This window comes from Diaphorina citri, unplaced genomic scaffold, assembly GCF_000475195.1.
Source record: "Diaphorina citri unplaced genomic scaffold, Diaci psyllid genome assembly version 1.1 scaffold13383, whole genome shotgun sequence".
In the NCBI taxonomy this organism is placed as follows: domain Eukaryota; kingdom Metazoa; phylum Arthropoda; class Insecta; order Hemiptera; family Psyllidae; genus Diaphorina; species Diaphorina citri.
In genome coordinates, this window is record NW_007390751.1 from 1 (window position 1) to 1,351 (window position 1,351).

The 1,351-nt window shown below is 37.1% G+C and overlaps 1 protein-coding gene across 1 annotated transcript; it reads right to left on the reverse strand.

Annotated features, from left to right (window-relative positions):
- Positions 1-5: 5 nt before the first annotated feature.
- LOC103522966 (double-strand break repair protein MRE11-like) lies at positions 6-1,143 on the reverse strand (the record flags this gene model as incomplete). The annotated part of the gene is made up of 1 exon (XM_008488047.3): positions 6-1,143. A coding segment is annotated over exon 1 (846 nt), but the record flags the coding sequence as incomplete, so codon positions are not given.
- Between the last annotated feature and the right edge of the window lie 208 nt (positions 1,144-1,351).

A 1,351-nucleotide genomic window follows, 5' to 3' on the forward strand; every position in this document is an offset into this window, starting at 1 on the left:
GCTTCCCCTGCACACAATGATGTTGCTACTGGACTGCCTGGTTGACATACATGGAACCGTTGCTTGGTATTGTACTCTGGTTTTATTCTGCACTCGTGCTCATGTCCCCATAGTATGAAATGAAAGAAGCTTGGAATACTGTCCTCTGCAATGTTCTTGACTGTGCCACGCTCTGGTCGGTTCTGATGTAATACCAAGATGTAGATGATATCTTTATCATCAGTGGGTTTCATGTATTTCACTTTATTGTGTTTGATCATATTGCATAATCTTTCATCCTTGACATACCCTAACCCAAATATGGCAACTTTGGTCTCATTTTTCTGGATAATTAAAGGATTCAGAGTTATCTCATTCAGATTAGTACACTTTCCAAAATAGTTGACCAGTCCACTGTTACTAACAATATCTAATGCAGCTACAAGCTCAGGCCCTGATGGATCATCATGATTGCCATTGATTGTGAATACAGGGAGTGAAATGTTCAGGTTAGGATCCATGTAGTTGACATGGTCATTACACATGACTAGCTTTGGATCACTGATCACATCTATAAACACGGATCTGTCTCCAATACAATACTTACGCAGTGTTTCCAAGCATTTCTTCAAAGTAGTTGGTGAAGGTTTATTAATATGAAATAGATCTCCACCAAGTAACACCATATCAACCTCTTGATCTAATGCCTGCTCCAGTATCTCTTCAAATGAAACAAAGCTATCATTTCCCCTCTCCCGATCAGTCTCTAGATAACCGAGATGAATATCGGAGGCAATCATGATTCTGATTGTATTTCTATCATCATACTCAACTTCCTCTTGCTTTACTTCCTCTGAATCTTGAGATTCCATCCTAGTAACTGTTTGTGAATTAAATCTCAATAATGAAACTTATTACCTTTTGCAATGTTCCTATACAAGTGTTCTCACTTGATGTAATTTTTGAAGTTTTCTTGTCTGTAATAAATCCTCGAACTGAGTTTTCCCAGTCAGAAGGCACATCTGACGATATCAATATCAATGGGTTCTGGATTTCAATAACCTGCGTTTAAAGAACTGATTTTCAATCTGAATTCTGTGAAAAACCACCGAAATCGAGAAATTTACGGAAAAATGGAAAAACCGGGAGCCGGGAGAAGAGTTTGAAAGAAAATTTTCAAATATAATTTATTTTTCCGCGCCATTTTTCAAGGTTGTGTTTAAGGCTCGTTCACAAGATGTGTTTTATGAATTTTTTTATTCATTTTTTTACCTTTCCAAATCGATTTATCTCAGTATCTAGAAGCCGTAGAAGAAAAAGAAAAATTCAGTTGGTCCTCATTTTTCCTGCTCTATGACTTTGAAACATCTCC